This window comes from Phocoena sinus, chromosome 15 (assembly GCF_008692025.1).
Source record: "Phocoena sinus isolate mPhoSin1 chromosome 15, mPhoSin1.pri, whole genome shotgun sequence".
Taxonomy (NCBI): Eukaryota; Metazoa; Chordata; class Mammalia; order Artiodactyla; family Phocoenidae; genus Phocoena; species Phocoena sinus.
Genome location: NC_045777.1, coordinates 59479000 through 59502831, shown reverse-complemented (window position 1 = coordinate 59502831; position 23832 = coordinate 59479000). Strand labels below are relative to the sequence as shown.

General features: G+C 41.6%; 1 protein-coding gene across 3 annotated transcripts in view; it reads left to right on the top strand.

Moving 5' to 3' along the window:
- ZC3H7A (zinc finger CCCH-type containing 7A) overlaps positions 1 to 23832 on the top strand; it is a 34588-nt gene that overhangs the window by 1532 nt on the left and 9224 nt on the right. For all 3 annotated transcript variants that reach the window (XR_004345753.1, XR_004345752.1, XM_032604993.1), the window contains exons 2-17: positions 9834 to 9935; positions 10969 to 11008; positions 12631 to 12828; positions 13999 to 14157; positions 14395 to 14475; positions 14567 to 14605; positions 15255 to 15288; positions 15775 to 16058; positions 17420 to 17624; positions 18724 to 18788; positions 19354 to 19540; positions 20196 to 20357; positions 21687 to 21883; positions 22161 to 22261; positions 22691 to 22872; positions 23284 to 23360. Coding sequence is in view for 1 of the 3 variants with exons in the window: in XM_032604993.1 (XP_032460884.1) it covers positions 9868 to 9935; positions 10969 to 11008; positions 12631 to 12828; positions 13999 to 14157; positions 14395 to 14475; positions 14567 to 14605; positions 15255 to 15288; positions 15775 to 16058; positions 17420 to 17624; positions 18724 to 18788; positions 19354 to 19540; positions 20196 to 20357; positions 21687 to 21883; positions 22161 to 22261; positions 22691 to 22872; positions 23284 to 23360 (2079 nt within the window). In the remaining 2 variants the exon portion in view is untranslated. The remainder of the gene's footprint in view (positions 1 to 9833; positions 9936 to 10968; positions 11009 to 12630; positions 12829 to 13998; positions 14158 to 14394; positions 14476 to 14566; positions 14606 to 15254; positions 15289 to 15774; positions 16059 to 17419; positions 17625 to 18723; positions 18789 to 19353; positions 19541 to 20195; positions 20358 to 21686; positions 21884 to 22160; positions 22262 to 22690; positions 22873 to 23283; positions 23361 to 23832) is intronic.

Sequence of the window (23832 nt, the reverse complement as noted above, 5' to 3'; positions counted from 1 at the left end):
ATTTGCAGAATAATTTAAATTAGTGGACAGAACATTCTTTGTTGAAAAAAATGTCTGTATGCTGTGTATTGTAGTCTGGAAATAGTTGTGTAAGATTCATCTCAATCAGATCATGAGCTATCAAAGCTGAATATTTTCAATATTTGTGTGTGTGATGCAAAGAGCATGTTAATTTTCAGGGCCTCTGCCACCTAAATGCCTTCCTCCAAGTTACTGTGGCTTTTTCTTGGGCGCTTGTCATACCCTGACCTACACTCTTTTCCCTTCCCAGCCCTCAGATGCTGTCAGTTTTTGCCAGTAAATACGGTGGTTGTCAACCATATTGTCCCCTAATTCTTAATTTTGATTAACTGTAAAACTTGCCAGTTTGGGAGGGTTAAATCAATGTTAAGTGGGAGAGAATCAATTACTATAAATCCTCAACTTTAGGAATGGTGAGAGTGACTTTTGGAAAGTTGTGAGCATTCCAATAAAGGACAAGGTAGAAACAGAATATGTCTGTATTCTGTTGCCTTGGTTACTCTAGAAGGGCTTTCGAGAGAAAGTATGATGTGTGGAGACGACTTCCAGATAATATCTTGAGGTGTTTTTTTTGGTTTGTTTTTTGTTTTTAAATGAAAATACTTTTTCTCCAAAATCTTAGGGTTGGAAGTGAAATTTGTTTTCTCCAAAGTGTGATGTGTTTACAAATCAAGAGGAAAACTTTAGATAGTATTTTTAGGGGGAAGAAATAGTAAAACATTAATCCAGAAATTTAAAAGTTTATGCTTGTGACAATACATGTTTTATTATTATTTTAAATTTTATTTTTTTAATTTATTTTTGGCTGTATTGGGTCTTTGTTGCTGCACACGGGCTTCCTCTAGTTGCATGGAGTGGGGGCTACTCTTCCTTGCAGTGTGTAGGCTTCTCCTTGCGATGGCTTCTCCCGTTGCAGAGCACGGGGCTCTAGGCATGCGGTCTCAGTAGTTGTGGCTCGCGGGCTCTGGAGTGCAGGCTCAGTAGTTGTGGCGCACAAGCTTAGTTGCTCCGCGGCATGTGGGATCTTCCCGGACCAGGGCTTGAACCCATGTCCCCTGCATTGGCAGGTGGATTCTTAACGACTGTGCCACCAGGGAAGTCCCAATACGTTTGTTTTAATTCATACACACATGAAGCATATTAAGTGGAGGTGAAAATTTTCTTTGATACAAAGAAACAAGGCCACTTGTCCTCACCAGGTTTTGCCCCAACAAGAAATTTGCTTTTTAATTTTATTATGAGTTTAACGATGTGTTTTTAGTTAATTGATTACTATTAATTTCACATATCTTTCAAAGCTTTGGGAACCAGGTAATGGATGCAGTAAGAGAGGCAGAAATTTTTCTGTTTCACAAATAAGGAAGTGGAACCTTTGTATTTTATTAGAATACCTGAGTCTGGAGCAGGAGAGTAATCTGGCACTTCAGAATACCTCCTCTGCAGTCCTGGACATGTCAGTGACCCAGGGTCTGGGTGCCCCTGGGCAAGCTGTTTGGAAGATTTCACATCTTTCTTGTTCATTCCTCCCATACAGGGCTCCTGTATGAGGTGAGATGTTCCCTGGGCCTTAGGAGGGCTGGGACCTATAATGGGCACCTGGCACATGTTACTATATCTGACAGGAAGTTCAAAATGGATAGCTCGGGGGCAGGGGTGGTGGGAGTGTGGCAAAAATACGAAATTTCCTTCTTGATGTTGTTTAGCACAGCCTTCATCATGGGGGTTTTGTTTTCAGTGAAAGGGGAAAACTGTCTCATAAAGTATCCAGTAGGAGTTTGAGTGTTCCAAGAAAGTGATAGAACATCTGTAATAATGTTTCCCTCCCTGGGTTTGCGGTCACTGAGGGATGTAATATATCCATGCGCTTTTGTAAGTATTACCAGAGTGCACGAACACTGCTGCAAGCTGGGGTGACAGGAACTTTAACTACTTTGTGTGCGTGTTTGTTTATGCCATTACCATGACAGGCTTCAGTCTGAGGGTAGCATTGAATACAGACTGGAAATTATAATTTTTCACTTGAAACTTAGGAATACCTTTTTAGGCAAAAATACAGGCACTGTGCCACATTCCCTGGGTCACCTTCTCTGGTTCTGTGTGAAGGTATCTCGGAAGTAAGGCTGTTTAATATTTATTCCTTGCATCTAAACACGTGATGTTGTGGGCGGAGCATATTTCCATTCAAAGCTCTGGCCCCGGAGTGCTATCCTAACTCTCTGTGTCCACACCGTGGACACCCTCTGCTTGTCTGAGTTGCTGTAAATCATGTCCCTTGCACACGTCATCGTGTGTGCCTGCGTGTGCAGAGACGTGTGTTTGTCCTGTTCCTCTCGAGTGGCTTTGAAGTGCCCACCTGTCTGTCACAGCTGCATGTGTTTTTCAGAGCCCAGCCCAGGGCCAGCGTAGCCGTGCTCAACCTCCTGGCACGCGCGGTGCAGAATTGCTCTGTGGATAGGAATTCAGGCTCGGAGCCAGACTGGCCGGCTCGGCCACTTCCAGGCTGTGTGATCCTGGACTGTTTGCGCCACTTCTCTGTGCTTCCGTTTCCTCTTAAGTACCTACCTCTCAGGGTTCTTAGGAGGATTAGATGATTTAATATGTGTAAAGAACTTCGAACAATACCCGGTGTCCACTAAGAGGCTTCAGTGTTAGCTATTATTTCCATCTCTACCGGATATTGTAGTCACATTTCGTTTCCTTGGTGTTTTCTGATAGGGGGAGCTAGTTTATGAAGTTACCATGTAAGGCCAAAATTTCACGGTTTAGCATTTCATGGTTTAGTGATAGCTTTGTACTGGACTTCACTATAATGGGTTCCACCTAACAAGTACGGAATAAATATGTAAGGAATTATACTGGAGAACCAGGGGACCTTTGCTCCTGTAAAGCTTCAGAGTGAGTAAGGAACTTAAAATCAGCTGGTTCCAGAAAGGTGATGTATGTTCCAGCTTGCAGGAGTTTAGTTAATTGAATGAAATTCCTATCTGAGTTTCTGGCTTATTTTATTTATTTATTTTTACTGTTCAAAGCTCCCACCCCTATCTCTTTTCCTTTTTGTTTAAGGAGAAGAAGGTGTGGCTGACTTGCTTTTCCCCTGTTGGCAATGAATGAAACTCTTCGCTGCACTCCTTGAGCTGCTTATGGTTTCAGGTTTTTCTCTGTCACTGTCTCTGGTTGATTCCCACCCTATTGATTTACTCCCTGCTTTGCTCCCTAAGGAGGTCGGGTCCACCTCAGCCGGCCCTGCTGGCCTCTGGTCACATCCTCTTGGCCCCGTCCTTTGGTTTGTCACGCTTGCCTTGAGTGAACAGCTGTACCAGGTACTTTATACGGAGCGTTGTCTTTACGCTTGGCCACTTCATTCATTCTTCATTCAAGTTTTCATTGACTTGGACCCAGAGAGTGTAAGGTGATCAGGATTAAGAAAGATAGGGGGCCCCTGGAAGGGAATGATGGGGTGAGAGTGGGGTGTGGCGACAGAGTTGGGGGGAGGGACGGCCTTTAAAGCTGACACTGAAGCCAAGACTCTGGGGTGAAAGGCCCGTGCAGATCTGGGGAGAGTGTCGTGGCCAGAGGGAACAGCAGGCACGAGGTCCCAGAAGCACAGAGCCCTTGACTCGTCCCAGGAACCCGCAGGAAGAAGGCCAGTGCGACGGGCTGGGTGAGGGCGGCGGCGCAGGCAGGAGTCTAGATTTGATTCTGGGGGCCCGGGGGACGCAGGCAGAGGATTTTAAGCAGGGCTGCAATAACCAATTTGTGCTTTTAGAGAGCATTCCTTTCAGTTTTGTGTGGGAACTGCATGGGGGAGGGGACAGTGGCGAGGATAGGGAGCTGAGAGCAGAGGTGGGAGAGGAGGGTATTTCGACATCCACCTGTGGCTCAGGCGGAGGTGGCAGAGGAGGTTTGAGAACTGACAGATTTGGGGTGTCCCGCATGTATTTTGGCGGTATCACTGATGGAGCCTTTGTTGGTGGATTGACTGGATGTGGTGAGAGAATGGTTTCCGGTTTGAGCAATTGGCCAGAAGGCGGTTTTAGTACTAAGAAGGTAAGTTTGGGCAAAAGGTTAGTCTTAGGAGGAGGGTGTAGGATTAGGGGGCATTCTAGTTAAAAACGCTGAGTAAAGGTCACAAACTGACCCAGAGTTTTGTATGTGCCTTATGCATATCAGTGTAGGATAGAAGGCCTTTTTGTAAATGGTGTTTGGGCAACTGGTAGCTATCTGGGAGGGAAATACACACACACACACACACACACACACACACACATATCCAGTTTATGAAAAAAATTTTTTAATGGAACAGTGAGAATAGTAGAAGAAAACGTGGAGAATTATTTTATGATCTCAGAGTGGTGCAGGCATTTCTGAGTATGTCAAAATCCAGAAGCCATAAAAATAAGGATTGATAAACTCAGCTACTTAAAAATAAAACTTTTGCTATCAAAAAGTACCAAAACTGGGACTTCTCTGGTGGCGCAGTGGTTAAGAATCCTCCTGCCAATGCAGGGGATACGGGTTCCATCCCTGATCGGGGAAGATCCCACATGCTGCGGAGCAGCTAAGCCCGTGCACCACAACTGCTGAGCCTGCGCTCTAGAGCCCGTGAGCCACAACTACTGAAGCCCGCGCACCTTGAGCCCATGCTCCGCAGCAAGAGAAGCCACCGCAGTGATATTACCATAACCAATGTCAAAAGATTGACATCACATTGGAGAAAATAATAACATCACAAAGGACTGCTTTCTTCAACACATAAAGAACTTCCATAAGTCAGAAAAGCCCAACCTGGAAGAAAAACGGGTGAAGGAAATGAAACAGTTCATGGAAAAGGAAGTGCAAACAGCTCTTAAATCTGAAGAGGTGTTTGGCCTCACTAATGATAGACTAGAACAAGCAGGACCCCAACCACAGTTGTCACACTGTTTCTCGTCTCCCTGACAGTGATGGAAACATTTGATAATTTCTTGGTGAAGGGGTAAATAGGAACCCTCGTGCACTGGTGGTGGGTAGGGTCATTTGGTAAAACTTGGCAGTAGCTGGCAAAATAAAGAAATGTACATACCCTTCATCCTACGTAAATTCTTTGAAGATATGCATATATGAAATGTTCTGTGTACCTGGTGAACTTTTAAAGATTGGAAACAACCAGAATGTCCATGACTAGGGGGCTGGGGATGTTATGGTGCAGCCATATCACGGAGCACATTGCACGGCTGTTAAAGGTAATGCAGCTTGATACGTGCTGTTATGGACTGACCTTTAAGATATGAGATACCAATCGAGAAAAGCAAGGTGCAGAACGCGTTAGGAGCCCCAGTTTGTATAAAAAATAACGTATGCACAGGATATTTTTAACTTTTTATTTTGAAATAATTATAGACTCACAGGAAATTGCAAAAGTCGTATATAGAATCCCATGAACCCTTCATCTGCTTCCCCCAATGGCGCCATCTTACCTAACTGTAGTGCAATAGCAATGTCAGGAAACTGACATTCACATGATACCGTTAACCAGACTACAGACCTAACTCAGTTTTACATTCACTCGTGTGTGTATGTGCGCGCGCGCGCCTGTGTGTGTGTGTGTGTGTGTGTGTGTGTGTGTATCTATGCAGTTTTATCCTATGTATAGATTCATGTAACTACCATTACAATCAAGATACAGCTTGGTTCACACAGTGTCTTTGTCAGGACACATAACAGATCAGTAACAATGGTATTGATTGATTGCCTTCACAGGACAAATGGGTGGTTGAATGACAGGGTTGGGAAGGCGACATTCCTTTTCACTGTCTTAATATTTAAACTCCTGCTCTCCGAACAGTGTGTGATGTCTGGACGCCCAAGTAGAACTACCAGGTAGAGGGTATCTAGCAAGCTCTGCCAGGGGACAGACGTGGGGAGTTGTCGGACCCTAGATGAGTGTATTTAACATCTGGGCAGAGCAGGAGGTCCCTGAGGGGAGAGGGTGCCTGGGGGAAGGGGGTCTGATGATGCCCCAGGGCCCTCACGTTTAGAGGTCAGCTGGAGATGAAGCCCCTGTTTTGAGGAGATAGTGGACACCTGTCATGTGCTGCTGAGTTTGAAGAAGGAAAGTGATTGTTGGATTAACTTTATCAAATACTTTCTCACTTGAAAATTGAGGCCAGATTTTGTTGACTGGATCTGAAAATAAGATGGTATCTAAAGCCTTTATCGTTTTCTTTTAAAATGAGATGGGGGGGTGGGGAGGCTTTATTTCACAGGTAAAACTAATTTATGGTGGAAAAAAAATCAGAACAGTGATTCCTGGGCTGGGGGTAGGGCAAGGATTGGCTAGAGAAGGGGCCTGAGGGAACTTTCTGGAGTGACAGTGATGGTGTGTCTCACCACCGGGGTCTGGGTTACATGAGTGTATCGTTTGTTAAAAGTTGCCTTAAATTGTGTGCATTTTACCTTAAAAAACTGTAAATAAATGTGGAGCCCCAGGTAATGATATGTATGCTGAAGTGTTTAGTGGTAAATTATAATTGATGTCTGCTACTCAGCTTGCAGTTTACCAAAATTGGGGTGGTAGATGGACAGAAGTGTAGGCAGATGTAATAAATATAGCAAAATATTAATTGTAGGATATAGGTAGTATAGAGATATATGTTGTTCATTGTAAAAAAAAAATTGTGTGTAAAATTCTTCATAATAAAATTTAGGGGGAAAATCTACAGAACATGAAATGCCCTGCCATATTATATTTAGACATCACCTGATGTTATGTCCTCAAATCTTTAAACATTTAAAGGAGGCATGGTATTTCATGCTGTTAAGAATCTGCGTCTTATTTTCTCTTAATCACTTGCTTGAGTTGTCATCTCTCTTCCACCTGCCCTTTGTCCTTAAGAGGGCAAGGTTCAAGGTTTTTCGTGCACTTTCTGGGGAAATAGCTCTAAGGCTCTTAACTTGGCGGATTATCATTACCCCGGAGTTCCTTCTGAGCCAACAGATTTACTTTTTGAGTGAACCTCAAACTAATTCCCCACCCCACCAGACAGGGGTTGGGAGACATGTGTCCCTCACGGAAGGAGAGGGAATGCTTCTTGTCTTTGGCTTCACTTCTTTTCTCCCAGTCCCTCTGGCCTGACCGCCCTGGACCCCCAAGTGCAGCTCTGGGTGCCTTGGAGTTCTAAGGTTCTGACTCTGTTTTAAGTAAAATGGAAGAAAAAGGCTGGGTGACCTGGTAAGTTATCTTTCTAAGGAAGGGCTCAGAAGCTATGTAGACTTCTTTTTTTTTTTTTTTAATATTCTTTTTTTTTTTACACCCCACATTTGTTTATTTATTTATTTTTGGCTGCGTTGGGTCTTCGTTTCTGTGCGAGGGCTTTCTCTAGTTGTGGCAAGCGGGGGCCACTCTTCATCGCGGTGCGCGGGCCTCTCACTATTGCGTCCTCTGTTGTTGCGGAGCACAGGCTCCAGACGTGCAGGCTCAGTAGTCGTGGCTCATGGGCCCAGTTGCTCCGCGGCATGTGGGATCTTCCCAGACCAGGGCTCGAACCCGTGTCCCCTGCATTAGCAGGCAGATTCTCAATCACTGCACCACCAGGGAGGCCCTGTAGACTTCTTTTAATACTTTATTTCTTTTCCCAGAGATCATTTGTTTACAAGGTTAAAAAAAAAAAGTTTTAAAGGTTTGCAGTGAAAAGACACTGTCCCACCCCCTTCCCTGAACCCCTGGGTTTCTCTCACTGCTGTAGCTTTCTGTGATCCCATCTGGAGCTATTTTGTGTATACACAAACAAATATGAACATATACCCCTTCCCTCTTCTAAAATAACAGAACAGGGTCTTACTGTGGACACTTGGCACTTTGCCTTTTTTTCCATCCAGCACAATTTATTCAACCATTTCCTTTTTGACAGGCATTGAGTTAATTTCCCATCTTTTTTCTCTTAGAAATAGTGCCTCTTTAAAGAACCTTGTAAATATTCATACATATGAATTAAACAATTTTTTATTATGGAAATGGCCAGACATGTTCAAGTAGAAGAATGAACCCCCACATACCCTCCCCTCATCCAGCTGGAGCAGTGTCCCATGTTTTCGCTACTCTTGTTTCATGCTCACCCATTTACCCCCCTTTAAGCTAGACTATCTTAAAAACAAATTCCAGAAACAATGCTGTTTTACTTCAGTATAATGGGCTTTTTAAACTTTTAATTCTGGATAATTTCAAACGTACTATTTTAAGGCAAATACCAGGTACACATGTAAATAGTAATACTTCAGTAAAGTAACCAACTTTTAGATACAAGATCAAAATATTTAGAACTGACAAATATTTAAAAGACAAAAAGCAAAAGCTACAAACTTCTAGTTATCAGATAAACAAGTACTAGGGATATCATGTACAATGTGATAAATATGATTAACACTGCTGTATGATATATATGAAAGTTGTTGAGAGAGTAGATGAGTTCTCATCACAAGGGAAAAAATTCTTTTTTCTATTTCTTTAATTTTGTATTTATATGAGATGATGGATGTTCACTAAACCTATTATGGTCATCATTTCATGATGTATGTAAGTCAAATCATTATGTTTTACACCTTAAGCTTATACAGTGCTATATTTCAATGATAATCTCAATAAAACTGGAAGGAGAAAAAATAAAAGACAAAAAGTATTAGCACCAGTTATGAGCCTCCAGGGTGTTCCAGCCTCCCTCCCCACTCTACACTTTGAAAAAAGGTAGACTTAAAAATAAAACTTGCTTACAAATGGTAAGCAATAATGAAACGAAAACATTTCAGCTCCGTACTTGAAACATGGGTGCCATTTCCCTGTCACGTGGGTCCAAATACATGGTTTATGTGACACGATGTCCTCTCAGCAGTCCTCATCCAGGGGTGACTGTGTGGACCCCCCAGCCCCTCCCCACCCCCGCCAAGGGGCATTTAACAATGTCTGGAGACACTATAGTTTGTCACAACTGAGGGGAGGAGGTGCTCTACCTCCTCTATTGGCATCCAGTGGGTAGAGACCAGGATGCTGTCAGCATCCTGCAGTGCACGGGACAGCCCTCCGTACTGGAGAACTATTTGGCCTGAATGGCTGAGGTTGAGAAACCCTAGTTTAGGACATTGGGAGATGATGTTTTATCTGAAATCTCTTCTCTGTGGTTCTCCCATTGCTTTCTGAGAACTGCTTAATGAACGTCGACTAGTCAGGTTAAATACTCACAGTGTTGACATTTGCCAGTGTTACATCGAAGGTAAACCCTTACCTTCCAGAAAATTCCAATTAAAGTAACTTAACTTAGATCCTTATTCTATCAGTTGTACGAAGAAGGATTGTTTCAAAAAACACAGATAAGGTTTAGACTGTGCTCACAAGGAAGTCAAAACCCCTCAGAGGCAAGCGGACGTGAAACCATTTTGCTTCTGGAAAGCTTCCAGAAGCAAAACAAGGCCAGGACTGTTCTCGTGGCTGCTTCCGTGTACGTAGAGACAGACTGGGAATAAAACCTGTCGTCGAAGGAAGGAAGGTGAAATGGGGAGAGAGAGATGACTTTAGCGTGGGGATTGTTCAGGAGGGGCCTACAGCGTCTGCGCGGCTGTTAAGTGGAGAGAGCAGAGTGTGGAAGCCCTCTGCTCGCGGCGCATGAGATGGTGGGGACCACAGACACAACTCAGGTGGTGTCCTCAGCGTCCAGGACCCTAGTCAAGGCGGTGGAGATGGACGTGTCCACAGCTAATCGTGTGACAAGACCTAGATTATGGGTGTTTTAACTGGGGTCCAGGAGCCCCGTGCCTTGTGTAATTTCTTGCCTGTTTCTTTCCAGATTTCTCCTTTAGAAAGTGGATGTGTGGGATAACATGTCCAGTGTGTCCGAGGAGAGAAGAAAAAGACAGCAGGACATTAAGGAAGGACTGCAGTTTATACAGTAAGGGCTCATTGCGTGCCTCATGTTCTCGTCATGGAGTAACTCCTTTTGGTGTGGCTCTGCACGTAGCAGGGATTAGGAAACCTTTAGTTATGTTTCAGAAGTCCTGTTCTTTTGGGTTAGAAATTAGATATTTTTGTTCCAGCAGTATTTTCTGCTCTTGGACATTGATTTCTTTGTGTTCGGAACTGGATCTTGCTGTCGCTGATTTTTCGGGCTGAAATCCTTAAGTATCCTCTAAAATGTTAGACTGAGGAATTTGAACCTAATCTCATAAGAACAGTTCTGATGAGTGAAAATCAACATCTGTCAGCACACAGGGCTTTTGTGATCACACTCTTTCTGTTAAGAAGCTCGGTCTCTAACTGGCCTTCATGAAGCACGTCAGTGACAGGACCACAGCCCGGGTGGCCATGTCCAGGCAGAAAGGCCTCTTTGTCCCTCCTGGGAAGGGGACATTCTTACCCTCTGTTCTATAGTAAATCGAAACAAATAGTACTAGTGGTTCTATGCTATTTTAAAACTTTTTCGGCATTTGAAGAATTAGGCTGTCTTTAATTAGGAGTAGATTTGCAGGGAAAATGTTATACTTACTCAAGAAAATACAAAGGAATAGTTTTAGATTTTTTTTTTTCATGACTACAGTTATATGTGAATAATGGTCATAAAGGAGAAGTAGGTCTTTAAAATGTGCTTTGAACCAGTGGTGAGCTCATGAGAACCTCAGTTTTTTTGTTTGTTTGTTTGTTTGTTTTGTGGTACGCGGGCCTCTCACTGTTGTGGCCTCTCCCGTTGCGGAGCACAGTCTCTGGACGCGCAGGCTCAGCAGCCACGGCTCACGGGCCCAGCCACTCCATGGCATGTGGGATCTTCCCGGACTGGGGCACGAACCCGTGTCCCCTGCATCGGCAGGCGGACTCTCAACCACTGCGCCACCAGGGAAGCCTGAGAACCTCAGTTTTAAGATGACTCCTGGGTGAACAAATCCTGATAAGAACCTGATCATCAGAATTGATTTGTTTCTTCTTCTTAGGTCACCGCTGTCGTATCCAGGAACACAGGAACAGTATGCGGTAAGGACTCAGGGAAGGTCTGCTTGAGAACTCCACAAGTAGCCTGTGAACTGCCACATGTAGCCTGGGTTGGCAAACCCACATGTGGCCCCCTGTCTGTTTCATAAATAAAGTTTTATTGGAACACAGCCACGCCCATTTGTCAATGTGTTATCTGTGGCTGCTTTCACGACATGGTGGTTGAGACAGAGACCTTATGGCTCACAAAGCCTCAAATCCCTATCTGGGCATTTACAGAAAAAGTTTGCTGACCCGTGTGTATATAAGACAACGTTGTTTTTTTCCGGCGTACTTGGACAGTTGTCCTATTTTTTCTTTTCTCTATTAGTGTAGTTTTGAATTAATTTCTTTTGAGCCCCTTGACAATTACATTTAGCCTTTCATTTCATCGAAAATGAGGGGGACAGAATATGCTGAGAGGGAGAGTGCAGAGTATCTTCTGTTCTTCCTTAGAAGAGAAGTTGTAACAGAAGTAAAGAGGTGACTGGATAATTAGGGGAAAGAGCTAGAGAGGAATCTAGTTAGTTGGAGAGAAAGCCCAGCTGACTGGGTCTTGGACCAAAGGCCCTCAGTTCTGCAGACTGTTAGTTCCCCTGTGGCTTTGCATCTCTGTGGGTTTTGGTGCTACTGAATGTCACTTCTTTCTCTCTGCCTCCCTCCCTCCCTCTCCGTTCATTTCAGTCTCTCCCTTCCTTCCTTCCTTTTCTCCAAACAGACGTAGAACTGTAAAGTATGAGGACTAGCAATCACATGGAGCAATCCTTTCATTTTACAAACGTGCAGTTGGGGTCCAGGGAGGTGAAACGGCCTGTCTCTCAAGTCACCTCAGCTGTTAAAGGTTGATCTGGACAGTTTTCTTTATTACTTTTATCAGCTTAGACGTGAATTCGTAAAATGAGACAAAGAGCTGAATAGGACTTTGATAGGAAAGGACTTTTAAAAATCTTAAAGCAATGATAGAATTCCTGAAGGAGACTTAAGAACATCTGCCCCTACCAGAAGAGTGTGTATACTTACACAGTAAGAAAAAGGTTTGCCATCCCCTCCGCATAAATCAGTAAATGACCGGAACATTTACAAAAGAAGAAACACAAATGGTCCATAAAACTGTGGAGAAGTTCAACCTCGCTGGTAATCAGATACGCAAGTAAAAAAGGTTACCGTTTTCCACCTAGAAATGTGTAGATTTTATGTGTGCATGCTCACGCACGTGTGCACACGTGTTGGTGGAGGTGCTCTGAAGCAAGCCTCTGTAAGTATTCATTGTTGTTGCCTTTTTGGAAGACAATTTAGAAATACTAGTCAGAAGCCTTAAAATCCTCGTTCCACTTGTAGGAATTTAACCCAGGCACAGAGTTGGCAATGTCAGCAAATATTGACAAGGTGCTTTTGCAGCACTTCTCTTAATAATGAGACATTGAATTTTTTTCTTGGAAAAAGCAAGCAAGACGAAACACTAGCTGAAATAGCAGTGACTTGGCCTGGATTTGATCATTTCTTACAACAGTGCTTCTTGCTCTGTCAAATTATTTCCTCTGAAGTTTTAGATACAAAAATTAAACTTTTCTTACACCCTGACTTGTTCCTTTAAGGGTTTCAAGCGGTAACTTTCTTTTTTTTAGGTATATTTACGTGCTCTTGTGAGAAATCTTTTTAACGAAGGAAATGATGTTTATCGGGAACGTGATTGGAACAACTCTATGAGCCAATATTCAGAAGCTTTGAGTATAGCTGATTATGCAAAGTCTGAAGAAATTTTAATCCCTAAAGAAATCATTGAAAAACTATATATAAATCGTATTGCTTGCTATTCTAATATGGTGAGTTGTTTTTGTTTTTTTGGGGTTTTTTTTTGCGGTACGCGGGCGTCTCACTGTTGTGGCCTCTCCCGTTGCGGAGCACAGGCTCCAGACGCACAGTCTCAGCGGCCATGGCTCACGGGCCCAGCCACTCCGTGGCCTGTGGGATCTTCCCGGACTAGGGCACGAACCCGTGTCCCCTGCATCGGCAGGTGGACTCTCAACCACTGTGCCACCAGGGAAGCCCGAGTTGTGATTTTTAAAGCAATGTTTCTAGAGAGAAAAAAGGTTTTCAATAACATAGTATACTAGCGAAAGTCAGTTTCCTAATTTCAGTTTATAAGAAAGATGTATTAAGTGCTTTTAGAGTGGCCTTAAGCTTTGAAAAATCAGCTTTGGCCAAATGCTTAGGGATTTAAAAATAATTTGTTTCTTAGATACTGGTCCTTGGAGATTCCCTTTTGAGTATGGCTTTTGGTGGGGGGGTGTCTGCTCATAAAAACATCAGCCTAGGAAGATACAGGTGTTACAGATGGGTACAGGGTACCCATCAGGTATCTCTGCTGACAGTTTGCTTCTTAGTCAAGATTCTCTTAGGAGCTTTTTTTTTTATAACACAAAACAGTAGTTAGCCTTCAAAAGAATTAACACAAGCTCTTCACATGTCTGAACTTAGAAAGCAATATTTTGATGTGCTTATAATTTTCACTATAGACATTCAGTAAAATTTAACCATGAATTTAAGTATCCATGTTGTCACCTAGTTCTTTGCTAACGAGCATTCATTGATGATTTGTTTTCTATAGTATATTCCTCCTCAACTAGCTGCTTGGGAGTTACATTTCCATTTAACATTTTAATGAGCTCCAAAAACGGTAGCTACAACTGGGAGGAAAATAGGACAGGCGAGTGACACGTGGGGGCCTCAGCCATACTTGGAAAGTTTTATTTCTCGAAGATCTGGGGTATTTTATGGCCAGATGTCTGGGTGGTGGGTACATGGGTAGCCACGATATTCTTTCTACTTTTGTGTATTTGAAATTTCATAATGAAAATAATTTTTCAAAAGACAAATAATACCACTAAGTTTCAATTTAAAGGAAAAGTCTGAATTTGTTTCCATTTGCAAGGAGACATCATCACAAGACGTGAACTGTTTGATTGCTAACTTTATTTGGTCTTCCTCACCAGGGTTTCCATGATAAAGTATTAGAAGACTGTGATACAGTCCTCAGTTTAAATGCCAGTAACTGCAAAGCTCTCTATCGGAAATCTAAGACTCTAAGTGATTTAGGAAGGTACAAAGAGGCTTATGACGCTGTGGCAAAGTGCTCCTTGGCAGTGCCTCAGGTATGGAATTTATGTTTTAGTTCATTCATTTACATCATAACCATTTTATTGATTCTATGTAGAGAAATGGCCTTAAAAAGTTACATCTTCCAGCCAGCCACCCACCTGCTGCAGTTGGGAATAATTGCCCATAAAACAAGTGTCTTGACAGAGTATAAGTTAGAACTGTTTTGCCTCTTTGTCTTTACAGTTAGTAAATATAGCCCTCCACTAATCGTATATTCTCACTTTTTTCAGGATGAACATGTAATAAAACTAACTCAAGAACTAGCTCAGAAATTGGGATTTAAAATAAGAAAAGCATATGTGAGAACTGAGGTAAGGTGGAGTTCTCTCCATAAGGTATTTGTTTTGTTTTGTAGCTTGGAGTCAGTTCTGGTTTTAAATTAGCTTCTTAATTTTCTTTCAGCTCTCACTAAAAACAGTTCCTGGGGATGGGGCTACAAAGGTAAGGTTATTACTCTTGTAAGAATCGTAATTAAAAAAAAAAAAGAAGAAAAGATAGAAGCATTAGTAGTTTTGTTTCTAATATTTTTGGTTTGTGTCTATTTTGAGACCTTTTTATTCCTCAAACACAGAAGTGGCCAGAGCTTCCTGCCCTAGAAAAAGAAAACAAACAACTCAAGTAATATCTGTTACTCTCCATCAGCATTTCCTGAAGGCCAATGGAGCATTTTACAGGATTTTAATAGATGTTAGGTTTTATTAGAAAAAGTGGGTCAGGGCCACATACTAATTTTAGGAGTCATTGGGTTAAACATAATTAACAAGTTGTTCTTTAAAGGTAAGTCTTCTTAGAGCTGTGACGATGCCACTGTGAGTTGGGGAGAGAGTGGTGGCTAGACTAGTCCCTCTGGAACTAGAAGGCTCCTGACCATCCTTTGAGAAATACTGGGCCGCAAGAAGCAAGTGCCAGTAGGCCAGCACCGCTTAATGCCATGTATTACAAAGGTTTACATGTTTTGTTTATTTCTGTCTTAATTGGAAGGAGGTCAAATGTGAGAACTTGCATTGCTCTCCTAGAGTGAGTTTTATAGCTTGCTTTGTGGTTTAGAGTCCTGAAAATACTATGATCTATTATTTGGTTTAATTTCTAGGCTTTGAACTGTTCTGTGGAAGATATTGAGCCAGGTACGTTTTCACACACATCCTCTTCATCTGAAAAGTGCCAGCCTCAGACGTTATGTACATTATAGTGTTGTCAAATAAGATTGCTGTGTGGTTATTAGTATTAAAACAAGAGTAACTTCAGAAACCCCCTCTGTGCCTCTGGATGTGCCAGTGAGTGAGTGACAGTACTGGATGTCAGTGAGCAGTCGTTCGATACCCGCTGTGGCTTCACCACCCTCTAGTAGCTCCATCCAAAAGGGGCCTAGGAGTTTTGAGAAAGAAGGAGAAGTTTTCACAAGTCAATATATCTATTCCTGTGCAAAACAAATTATTTTTAGGATTACTTGTACTCTTTTATTTGAATTGCTTTCACTGTTGTATCTATTTATTTTTATAATTGCTTTCGTATTTTCACCTAGCTCTTCATTTTTTCTGTTGTTGTCTATTAACACTAGTATTACATAGATACACTGAAAATAAGTGAGTACATGTCCATCCACGTTACAGATTTATTAGCTCCGAGGCAAGAAGCTGTTCCTGTTGTTTCTATACCTGCATCCAGTTTTTCTCACCAAGTTGGAAATGAGCTGGCCTCAGTTCCCATTATGCCCTTAACTTCTGTTTTGCCACTGCAAGTGGAAGAGAGTTCTCTGCCATCGACAGTGTTGGCAAATGGAGGAAAGATCCCCTTCAGTATGCCGGAAGCGTTTTTAGATGATGGAGATATGGTCCTTGGAGATGAAATAGATGACCTCCTTGATTCTGCACCTGAAACTAATGAAACTGTTATGGTAAATTTCAGTGTGATTCCTTTCTTCTGAAGGCAGGCTTTTTTTTTTTTTTTTTTAATCTTAGTAGTATAACCTGCTAGATATTTTTAGTATTGACTATAGAGTAAGCTTTGGGTTTCTTGGAAATTACTTTTGTCGTTTTCCAGTGGTAACTGGCTAATTTGGTCATTTCTTTAAATAAAAAAGGGAAGCATGCTAGGAATCACATATTATGGAAACGGTAAATTTAACTTTCTGACAAAGAATAGGCATTTGACATGTAAGGCAAAATGAATTCATGGATTAAGGACTTCTCATTCCTTAAGGATAATTCTCCTGTAACCATGTATCATAAAGCAAGTGTCAGCAGACTTTGGTCCACAGGCCTGATCTGGCCCGCTGCCTGTTTTATATGGCCCACGGAATAAGAATGGCTTTTAGATTTTTACATGGTTGAAAGAAAAAATAATAATATTTGAAGACCCTTGAAAATATTTCATGACACTGTAGTAACAGAGTTGACTAGTTGTAACAGAGACTATGTAGTCCACAAAGCCTACAATATTAATATCCAGCCCTTTATAGAAAAGTTCACTGACTCCTGCCATGAAGTATATTAAAATAGTGGCAGCAGTAGGATGATGATGGGGGGGGGAAACTCAGAGCTGGTTTCCAGGGTGGGTGAAACCAGCGATGTCCCTGTGGAGCTGACAGAGAGGAGATGTAAAAGGCAGACAGATGAGGGGTTGGTTCCTACCACTTTGATCTTGGGCAGGTTATTTCACCTTTCAGTCCCTCTGTTTTCTCATCTGTACCGTGGCAGCCCTAGTAGGATACATCTCAGAGGGTTAGGAGGATTAAATAGATGGTATATGATTTATCATAGTATAAGGCACATGGAAGCTCTCCAAAAATCCTCGCTCTGTGGGGGAGGGGCAAGGTAGTGTTCCATTTGTTCTTGTGAGGTGTACATTCACATCTCCAGAAAGATGGTCCCCACTTTTCCAGGCTGCTCCAGGTCCCTTCTCTTCAGCACCCTTCCTTCCACTCCAGCCCCACACACATCCTCACAGTTCCTCTTTGATGAAGCCAGCTCTCACGTAGGGAATCCTATGGAAGTTTTGAAAATGAACCATGAACGTCTTATTTGGATTACAGCAATATTAGACATCACATATCCATCCTTTTTAAAAAGTAGGCTTGAGAAGAAATCAGCTCTGTAGCTTGGATTCTGCCACTGAGTCTTGATATTGATTTCAACTTTGTTATGTAACAAAATCACCCAGTGAAGTAATTTGTTTTTATATGCTGATATTAAAAGCAGTTTGGCCCGCTTGGAACTGAGTTTCATGGACTTTAATCCGGTCTTGTTTCCTCTCCAGCCATCAGCCTTAGTCAGAGGCCCCCTCCCAACAGCCAGCGTCGCTCCGAGCATCCCCTTCTCAGCGTCTCTTTTGGGCGCCTTGCCCATCGGTGCGAGGTACGCGCCTGCACCCTCCTTCTCGGAGCTGTATCCGCCTTTGACTTCATCCTTAGAAGATTTCTGTTCTTCTCTAAATTCATTTTCAATGAGCGAATCCAAACGAGGTAAGACTCCAGCCACTTATATAAACAGTTACAGTTCATTTTTTAAAAAAGACAATTTGGTTTGACTGTTAACTAACTCCAGATAGTTGGTACTTGAATTATTTTTATTGTAGCTGAAAATACATTGTAGTTCTAAAATCTAAACCCTCCTGTTTTAAATTCACCTGGACTTAACTGTGCCATTGTGGAGATCAAGAATCAAAGCCCTGAGAGTAGGAATGTATGTGGCACTGGTTTTTTTATAGGATAGTTTGTTAAGCTGGGTGTCTATTGTTTTGGGGGGGAAATGACTTTTAATGTGTTCTCTAAAAAAGGGATACCCCATCTAAAGGGTCTTGAAGACAGGTTATCCTTTTAAATTCTGAACTAGGCCAATACTTAGTTAAGACTAATTTAAAATCAGTGTTTAAAATGATAATAGGTCCATCTATTTTATTTTAGGCTTCATCCATTGAGCTCAGCAAAGTATGCCTGGTGCCTTAGTTTTGCAAGGGATTGCTGAGGTTTTGGCCTGACTCCTGTTTCTGTAATCCTAGGCTTAATATATACTTTAAACAATAACAATAAAAAATCTTCATATTTTTGTGAGGCTTTGTTATGGTTAAAGGGATAAAAATCAAAATAATTGATTTAAAGATTGACAACTGAAGAAACTAAAATTTGTGGGACACAGAAGGGCAGAGAGAAGGTAACTGAGTGGTAGACTAAGAAAAAGAAAGTAATTGAACTTTATTGATTTTCTTAATGTTATGATGAATTCCTGCTTCATATTTTCAAAAGGAGAGGCTCCTTTCCCATTTTGAATACGAATTATTTTCTTAGTCTTTTTAACAGTCCCACTTGGTAGGCCCTGCCTTAGCTTATGTCTCTGAAAATCACTTTTTATCTAAATTTGTTTGTCTAAGGGTTATTTATGCCCTTGGTTTCTAGAGGAGAGGAAAGACTCCATAGCCCTCTTTGGTGTCAGTCATGAGCAAGAAACCTTCTTGGAATTGGGATGGGAAAATAACGTGGGAAGCCACAGTTAGCTACTAAGCCCTGATGTTCTTATTACATGATTAGAATGAAAAGGTCTGTTGAAGTTTTTTTATTATTTTAGATCTGTCCACCTCAACTTCTAGAGAGGGAACACCGCTTAACAACAGTAATTCTTCCCTTTTACTTGTAAGTGCCACTTCCTCTTTTGTAAATACGTCGCTTAAATTGCAAATAGGTCTTTTACTTAAGTAACTGAGTTATTTGAATGAACGTGACCAATCTCCCTGAAGTTCTGTGTGTGCTGTGGGAAAGAGTGCTAAAATAAGACTCTTCTGGAACATCCAGTAATAAATGCTTTGTGTTTAAGGCTGGATCTGTCATAGCAAATTAATCACAATCGTAGGCAGTGTAAGAGGCTTTAGCACAGCTTGAACGACAAGGAAATACAAAATCAGGGCGTGAAAAACGTGTTGGCTGATGAAGCAGAACAACTACCCGTCACTTATAACAACTCATGGAGCATCCAAAAAAGTGGGGGAGGGGCCTAGAGACCCAAAAGAGAGGAAAATGTAGAAGGAAATGGTTTTTAAATAGAAACGCAGTAAGGACAGAATAGTCCCAACTTCAGTCTGTGCAGAATGTCTTATTTTTCAGATGCATCTGTTTCCTTCTTTAGTGATAGTGCAATATTTGTTGGCTGTTTTTTGTTTTTTTTGTTTTTTGTTTTTTGTTTTCTTAATTCTTCTTGCAGATGAATGGACCAGGCAGTTTGTTTGCTTCTGAGAGTTTCCTGGGAATGTCAAGTCACCCTAGGAATGACTTCGGAAACTTTTTTGGAAGTGCAGTAACTAAACCACCTTCTTCAGTGACCCCAAGACATCCCCTTGAAGGAACCCATGAACTGAGACAAGCTTGCCAGATCTGTTTCGTAAAATCAGGTCAGGACCAAACAAAGGAGCAGACAGGATTAAAGCAGTCAGTAACCTGAGAGTTCTTAGGAATTTGTAGATACCTGTGGAAACACCAGCCCTTGTGATTCTTCAATCTCTGAGTTCTTTCTAAAGAAGCAGCAGTTATTGATTAGGGACCTTTGGAGTCTAATAGGATAGGCCGCTGCTCTCCTTTGATAAAATTTTATGTATAGAATCATATGGAGTAGAATATTTACCTGACCATAATGTTTGTGAAAATTAAAGTACTTTCTGTTGGATTATTTCATATCTTTACCCCTAAGTCAAGTGATACGAACACAATTTATTCTAAACCCGACCCAAGTTAATTTTCTTTCTTAGTTGCTTTTTTAAATGGTTCTTTACCTTTAAAAGCCATCAAAACTCCTATGCTAATAGTTAAATAAGGGTTATGTTTTGGGAAGACTGGTGTTTTGTCCTGATCTTTGTTTTGTCTGACAAACAGCATGAAAGGCAAAAGTTACTTCCATAGCTTGTTTACATTTGGGGGTTATGAAGATGGGATTTTTAAATGGGCATTTAATAATCATAATCCATCTGCTCACATCTGCTTATAAATGTGCCTGTAAAATGAAATGATACTTTTTGTGCATATGAGCAATCCTTTTTACATCTTTTTCAGGCCCTAAGTTAATGGATTTCACTTACCATGCTAATATAGATCATAAATGTAAGAAAGATATTTTAATTGGTAGGATAAAGAATGTTGAAGATAAGTCATGGAAAAAAATACGTCCAAGACCAACAAAAACAAATTACGAAGGACCTTATTACATATGTAAAGGTATATGCTATAATTACTTAATTGGCGTACATCGCCTAAGCGGGAAATGATTTGCTACATTTGTTATAATGGTTCCAGTATTACTGTAATTAAAAGTGTTTTAGATAGTTAACAGAAAGTTCCTTGGATTGAGACATTAGTATTTTTTATATCATTTTCACCTTTGTTTTTAACTTGCTGTCTTGTGGGTGTTTTATAGTTATTTATGGAAATGGGGATTTCCCCAGGTTTTAAACAGAAAACTGGCTCAAACTTTGGGTTGTCTGACATGGTCTTAGTTCAGAACACTGAACTAAGGCTTTGAAAATGTTGCTCTTTTAAGTTGTTTTTGAGAGAACTTAGTATTTTCATTTTTATCAGACCACTTCACCTGAACGAGCTTTGAATGTACCTAAATGACTTTTGAAACTTAGGTGGCGTACATCCGGGTATCAAGGCTTTTTTTTTTCCCCTGTCTGAAATAAAAATAATTTAGAATTGTGTTGCTGGTTTTTTGGTTTCTTTTTTAAGAGTTAATACCATCCCTACATTGTAATATGCGTATCATGGTTTGAAGCTATCCATGAATTGTTATAAAAATTCAAGTGATGCCCTAAGCGTGTTGTTTTTAAAAAAAAAAAAAAAAAAAACTTCTCTGATATTTTGTTGTTGTTGTCATAAATTCATTCATTTATTTATTTATTTATTTTTGGCTGCGTTGGGTCTTTGTTGCTGCGTGTGGGCCTTCTCTAGTTGCGGCGAGCGGGGGCTACTCTTTGTTGAGGTGCGCGGGCTTCTCTCATTGCGATAGCTCCTCTTGTTGCAGAACACGGGCTCTAGGTGCGCGGGCTTCAGTAGTTGTGGCACGTGGGCTTCAGTAGTTGCGGCTCGTGGGCTCTAGAGCGCAGGCTTAGTAGTTGTGGCACACGGGCTTAGTTGCTCCGCGGCATGTGGGATCTTCCCAGACCAGGGATGGAAACTATGTCCCCTGCGTTGGCAGGCGGATTCTTGCTTTTTGTTTTTCGGGGTTTTTTTGTGGTACGCGGGCCTCTCACTGTTGTGGCCTCTCCCGTTGGGGAGCACAGGCTCCGGACGCACAGGCTCAACGGCCATGGCTCACGGGCCCAGCCACTCCGCGGCATGTGGGATCTTCCCGGACCGGGGCACGAACCCGCGTCCCCTGCATCGGCAGGCGGACTCTCAACCACTGCGCCACCAGGGAAGCCCTGGCAGGCGGATTCTTAACCACTGCTCCACCAGGGAAGTCTCCCTAAGCGTGTTTAATATTCATTGGCTTTGAAAAAACAACGGTCTGCATTTTAAATGTCTTTTAATTCCCTGTCTTTCTAGATGTTGCTGCCGAGGAGGAATGTAGATATTTGGGCCACTGCACATTCGCTTATTGCCAGGAAGAGATAGATGTCTGGACGCTAGAGCGAAAGGGAGCATTCAGCAGGGAGGCTTTCTTTGGTGGCAACGGAAAGATCAACCTTAGCGTGTTCAAACTGCTCCAAGAGCATCTTGGAGAATTTATATTCCTTTGTGAGGTACTTTATCCATACCTTACTTTCTGCCGTGAAATTGGTGGTAGCTTCCTACCCGCAAGCCCAGAAGTATCAAGTACTTAGCTCTGGTCCTGCCATATGATAAAGCATCTGCTCAGCAATGGTAGCCACTGCTATTATCCAAAAGAATACTGTTAAGACTTCGTACTTACTGAGTGTTATTTGGTGTAAGCATTGTAATGTATAGGTATGTACATCATAAGCATGGCATGGAAGTTCTATCTCATGTTTTCATGATAATTCTTCTTCTCTGTTTCAGAAATGTTTTGATCATAAGCCTAGAATGATAAGTAAAAGAAACAAAGATAATTCTACTTCTTGTTCTCATCCGGTTACAAAGCATGAGTTTGAAGACAATAAGTATGTTGGTAGTTTCTAATTTTTATAGTGACAACACAGAGTCTCTTTTTAGATCTAAATAAAACCGGAGTAGTATCCGCTCAGGCATTCCCCCTCTCCTTTTGTTGTTGTTTTGAAAGATGGTGACTATTTTTAAATGGCTGATAGGTTTTGCTGAGAATTTTTAAATGAATTATTTAATTGGAATTTAATACAGAAAAGCAATACTGATTTATAGCTTCTCATGACATGGATTTAGGTATTTTATAGCCTAACATATAATTATCCCCTCCCCTCCCCAGTAAAACAATTGCATACAGTGATTTATTTTTTCTGATAAAGATTTAACATGTATTTTCAGTCTAGAACTTTACATTTTATATGTGTATGTACATTTCTTTTAAAGCTATGGCAGAACAATAGTAAAGTGTCACTCCCTTTTCCTCTTAGGTGCCTTGTCCACATTTTGCGAGAGACAACAGTAAAATACTCCAAAATACGTTCTTTTCATGGTCAATGTCAGCTTGATTTATGCCGACATGAGGTTCGATATGGCTGTTTAAGGGAAGACGAGTGCTTTTATGCACACAGTCTTGTAGAATTGAAAGTCTGGATATTGCAAAATGAAACAAGTAGGTTTGTGTGTGATTGAGAAATGTCTCCCCAAGAGCGTCAGGGTTTATGAAGTGGTATTGGAGACCCTTCTCCAACAACTTGGTGTGGCAACACTGTTGATTTTATCCTGAGCTTTAAACCATGTAGTCACTTCATCTTTAGAGTGGCCTGTTTTGAGTGTGGTCTTGTATAAGTAATTGCTGATACAAGTTCATGTATGAAGTACGGAATTGTGAGGAAGAAAGATTCCTCGGAAGACACCAAGAGCTATATTTGTAAATATTCCATTTTGAAGGAATAATGTGATGTTCATTCTTGGCAACAGATTATGCCAGGTGGGGTTAGTTAAAGAATCGAGTCTGACTGTGCCTAGATTGGTGGCCCGTTATTGTGTAGAGGACCTAAAAAAAGGCTTCTGCGTTTCCCAGGTATCTCACATGATGCAATTGCCCAGGAATCTAAACGATATTGGCAAAATTTGGAAGCAAACGTACCTGGAGCTCAGGTATTTTTTCCTGTGTACTTTCTGCATTTGGGATCCTTTCTGGAACGGCCTAATTGATGTTAGTTGTCGGCAGATGCAGTTAAAACTTACATACAGTCCAGTTACTTTCTTAAAGTTTATTGAGTTGATTAATTTTTTTAAAATTTAGTTATTTATTTATTTATCTTTGGCTGCATTGGGTCTTCGTTGCTGCGCACGGGCTTTCTCAAGTTGCGGCGAGCGGGGGGCTACTCTTCGTTGCAGTACACGGGCTTCTCATCGCAGTGGCTTCTCTTGTTGCAGAGCACGGGCTGTAGGCGCACGGGCTCAGTAGTTGTGGCATGTGGGCTCAGTAGTTGTGACTCGCGGGCTCTAGAGCACAGGCTCAGTAGTTGTGGCGCATGGGCTTAGTTGCTCCGTGGCATGTGGGATCTTCCTGGACCAGGGCTCGAACCTGTGTCCCCTGCATTGGCAGTCGGATTCTTAACCACTG